We start from the raw sequence: 4,951 nt of genomic DNA, 5'->3' as shown, positions 1-4,951 counted from the left end.
TAAGTAAAAAATTCCTTAAATTAAGTGTATTTACCCTTAAGTTGAGTAGGTAAATCAGATACTTTGCCAATGGAAGGAGTATTTTTACTCTTAAAATAAGACAATTAGATAATATACACATGAAATAAGACAATGCAATTGTGTTTTCTTATTTGAAGTGTAAAGTTTCTTGTTCCATTGGCAAAATGTCTCATTTACCTCCTTATTTCAAGAACAAATGCACTTATTTTAAGAAAAAAAATCACTTTGCTAGATTTAGATTGTTTCCAGTGAGCAAGGTCTCGAACGGTTAGGTGGAAGTGCCGCTGAAAGTGGCCGTCATCCAGAGAAGGCGGCAGTATTCTCCAGTCTGAAAAAATCTGGCAAATCCAGAGAAATCGACTGCTTTGTTCTGCTTTCGAATATAAAAAAAAGCAATGCAAGTTGCTCCGTAGAATCCTTGTCCACCACGTTGAAGTGAAACCCTCAGTGAATCCTGTAGACTTGATAACGTAGGAGCCTTTGCCTGGTCTGTGAAATGCTTTCGCTGGGGTGGCCAATGTCCAGGCGAGCAACAGCAGGTGTATTGGGTGTTAATGCACCGTATGACTTCTGGAGGGCATGAAATATATTCTCAAAACAAGGAGTCTTAAAAAACTGCCATCGTCTTACTGCACAGGCAGATTATTGCACATATTTCTGTGTAGAATTTTCTCCCAAAGAAGAATAATAATCTAACAGACTCTGCTAATAATTTGTATATCAATTTCAAAACAAGATTAAAAATATTTTTTGTCAGATATAAAGCTGCAGTGCTCCCAACTTTGCAGTCTCAGTTAAATTATTACATTTTCAGGTTAAAAAGCACATACCTCTGAGTCTAGCAGCACTCCGCTTTTAGGGCAAGCCATATCTGGGCATGTGATTGGAGCCCCCCCACCCTCCATTATGGCTAGCTGGACATACTGCTGCAAACACTGCAGGGGGGAGAAAAAACAGCAGAGATGTTTGATTATTGGCAGAACGGTAAAAGAAATGCCAAGTCTTAAAAAATACAATAACAAACGTCTCTTTATTGCATACAAAAAAAAAGGGGACATCATATGGAGATATAAAGGAAGCAGGCATGGGAATAGAAGTGTTTTGAAAACAGACCGACACAAGCATTCCTTATATCAGCCTCCACATGTCAGCAGTCACATGTTGCCTCAGCTGTGAAATCTAGAAAGGAAGAAAGGAACTAACTATGCAAGGATTGCACAAATGCTGAGTTTTGAGGAACAGTATTTTTCATTTCTGTGAAAAAGACACATAAAAGCCCGGAGCGGAAACCTGAAATGCAGTGGTAATGACACTAAACGGGAGGAGCGACGCAGGTGAAAACTCTGCCATCCGACACCAGAGGGCTCCGGGTGTTTCTGATTGACAAAACAGAAACAATCCGCATGCACTGTTTTCATTTTTCCTTCTCCTTGCTCCATATGTTGGCGTGTTTTTAATGCCTTTGGTGACCTTGTGCTTCCAAAGCCGGCTACTTGGACGGGGAATAACACCTGAGACGGGAAGTCGCTCTGTTTTGATATTCCTGGCAGGAACAGATGGAGACGTAAACGTCTGGCCTCCCCTTATAAATATTACTGCTCTTTCTTCCAAAGATAGCACCGCTGTTCTTACAGCAAGGGTGAAACTGAAACTCTGACCATGACTCGCAGCTTTTAAAAACAAGTCAGAAGCTGGAAAAGTCCAAAGACAAGTTAAATGGAATGAAGCTGAGGAAACGGCAGGTTTTCATGTCATCATGGGAAAAATCTGATATTTGTCAACAAAGAGCAGAAACTGCGCATAAGGATAAATGCATTGGATCCCTTTTGTAAAATCATCACTGCAGATGATGGAGCAAAGAACCTGCGCTCTAAATATACCCTGATCTATTTATGGTGCTTTTTAAGAACGGATTCTTGTCAAATTCCCGAAGGCTTTTTTCTATGGAGGGTTTAATCAGCTCTTTGTTGGACTGACAATGAAACAAACAGCTTTAGTGACTTCTTTTTAAAGCAAGACTGGATCAACACAGAGTTAAAAATAAACAGCCAGGTTCAAACTAAATCTTCTATAAATATCCTGGACACACAAACATCGATACAGGTTTTCAAACTGGACACACTGTACTGTTCCAATTAAGTACATTTTTCATGAAATGAGTGTATTTTCCAATGTTTTGAGAAGGAAAGTAAGACAATTTACCATTGAAAAAAAGTTTATTCCATTTTAAAATAAGAAAAAAAAACTTCTTTATCTTATTTCAAGTGCTTATTATGTACACTGGAAAGAAAATTAATATTTCTTAAATAAGTGTATTTACCCTTACTCTGAGTAGGTAAATGAGATAGTTTGCCAATGTAGATAATTACATAATATGCACTTAAAATAAGACAATGCAATTGTGTTTTCCTTTTTTAAGTGTAAATTGTCTTGTTCTATTGGCAAAATGTCTCTTTTACCTCCTAAATCCAAGAACAGAATGAACTTATTTTAAGAAAAAAGGACGTATCTAGATTTCAATTTTTTTCCAGAGTAATTATTTTAAAGGCAGAACTTCTTATTCTATTAGTAGATCATCTTATTTTCCTGCTCAAATTAGAGGCAAATACACATTTAAAGTCTTTTTTTTTTTTTGCACTGCAACACTAAGAATCTGAAATGGAATCAACCCCACACACTGGAAAAAATTAAAATCTAGATGTCATCTTTTCTTCAATTAAGCGCATTTGTTCTTGTATTGAGGAGGTAAAAGAGACATCCTGCCAATGGAAGAAGACAATTTACAATTAAAATAAGAAAACACAATCACAAGTGCATGTTATGTAATTATCTTATTTTAAGTGTAAAAACACAAATTCCATTGGCAAACTATCTCATTTACCTAATCAAATTAAGGGTAAATACTCTTCATTTATTTTTTTTTACTTATTTCTAGATCGTCTTTCCAGTGCACTGCAAAAACCCATCTAAAATAAGTAAAGTTTCTTAGAATAAAAAGTTTAAGCAGGTAAACAAGATAATTTGTCAAATAAATTTTACCTTCGAAATGAGATAATTAGGTATTATGCGCTTGAACTAAGTAAATTAAACTATTTTTACTTATTCTTCACATAATTGATCTTGTTCCATTCATTCCATTCCAAATCGTCTAACCTACCTGCTCAAAAATACAAAAATACATTAATTTCAAGACAAATTTACTTAATTTTATGCATTAGAATAATTCATATTAATATTAGAAAAAAATGGATCTAAAAATAATTCAACAATAAGATACGTAAAATAAGGGAGTTCTTCTTCCTTAATTTGAGCGTACAAATACAACAATACGCTAATGGAGTGAGTAGTTTTGTCCTTGAAATAAGATAATTGGATATTATGCACATAAAAGAAGTTAATGGAGTTTTTTTTCTTATCTTAAATTTAAATCATCTTATTCCGTTGGTAAATTGTCTTATTTGCCTGCACAAAACAAGGAAAACTTAAATCAAGAAAAATCAGCAGTAAAGTACATTGTCCAGCCTGAGAACAGTAGGATCATCATTAAAGGTCTAGGATAAATAGAGTGCATGTTTCCATAGGAAACCTCCTTCAGATCTGCTGTGAATGCGGGACGTGTCATCGCTCCTCACCGCTGTGCAGAACATGCACTTGCAGCTCTGCAGCTCCCTGATGGCAGCAGGCGGCTGCAGGCTCAGGCACAGCTTGCAGAAGCCATCATCATCAGCAGCAGCCTCGGCCATCGTCTGTGACGAATCCTCGTCCTCCAGGTTAATGGCGGGACTCCTGCTGGCCATGGCAGGGCGACGCAGGGAAAGAGGATTGGGGTTGTTTCTAGGGTTTCCGCTGGTCATGCCGGCGATCTACAGTCCCCATGATCCTGAAAGCAGAAATGAAACTTTATTGGTTCACCTCTGTTTGCTTCCCCTTCTGGAACTTTGGGCTGATTCTGGAAAGTCTGTTCGCTTTGTATGACAGCTTTACAAACGTCAAGGATTTTCCATCTCTCTGCATTCTAACATTAGCATTAAATTCCATATATGATGTCAGAAATCAGGCCTGATGTCTCTGTTGCAAATCCTGAGGTTATTATGGATCAGTTCAACTATTCTGAGAGCAAAGAATACCTGCAGTCTTAATTATTTGACATGGCTTAAAATAAAAATATGTTTATCATTACATCTTAGAAACAGTTTAGGAGTAAAAATCAGACATGAAAAACCAACCTATGGTAAATAAAATGTTGGCAGGTTTTCAGTTTGGTTTTCAACAATCTCATACCCCCATTTTTTTTCTACAATCACCGACATAAACATTATTAAATACCTGAAATCTGGGTCACCTCTACCCCTGCTTCACTTTATATTAGGATTTTAAACCTTAATGTTATTAGCAATTTATTTGCTTTTTTTTAATTTAAGTTTTACACCCTTATAAAAATATTGATATCATGATACAATTTTTAAAAAATCAATATCAATACCCAGAAAAATATTCAATACTCCGTATTATCGATCAATGGGGATAAAAAAAGACAAACAATTTAGGTTATTATAAATATTTTCATTACACTTAAATGCAAATACAAAATAAATGACCCAAATATAACACAATTGGGCAATATTATTAATTTAAGAAATAGAAATAAATAAATAAATAAAAAACCCTGCAGAAATATACAAACAAATCTTGTCTTTAGTATTGATACCATGCCAATTTAGCATCATCTCGGCTACAAGCTTGAGTATCAATATTCCAGGCAACCATATTTTGAATTAAATGGCATTTATGCTCTAAGATGAATAATGGAAACTATGGAAATCTGTTTCCTTTAAATAAAGACAACTCTTGCAAATCATTCTGGGATTATCTGCTCGTCTAGTGACCATAGAAGATCACTACTTTTCAAGGTGCATTGTGGGAAATTTTG

At 35.6% G+C, this 4,951-nt stretch overlaps 1 protein-coding gene across 1 annotated transcript in view; it reads right to left on the bottom strand.

The window, feature by feature from the left end:
• Window positions 1–4,951, bottom strand: part of LOC107090128 (E3 ubiquitin-protein ligase RNF144B-like) — a 28,415-nt gene that overhangs the window by 13,282 nt on the left and 10,182 nt on the right. The window contains exons 2-3 of the mRNA XM_015383329.1: window positions 3,654–3,901; window positions 852–956 (exon numbers count right to left, since the gene is read on the bottom strand). Of these exons, the coding sequence (XP_015238815.1) occupies window positions 852–956; window positions 3,654–3,875 (327 nt within the window). The 5' untranslated portion in view covers window positions 3,876–3,901. The remainder of the gene's footprint in view (window positions 1–851; window positions 957–3,653; window positions 3,902–4,951) is intronic.

The sequence above is a fragment of the Cyprinodon variegatus genome, unplaced genomic scaffold (genome assembly GCF_000732505.1).
Source record: "Cyprinodon variegatus isolate N-32 unplaced genomic scaffold, C_variegatus-1.0 Scaffold282, whole genome shotgun sequence".
NCBI lineage: Eukaryota > Metazoa > Chordata > Actinopteri > Cyprinodontiformes > Cyprinodontidae > Cyprinodon > Cyprinodon variegatus.
This window is presented reverse-complemented; position numbering and strand designations above follow the sequence as displayed.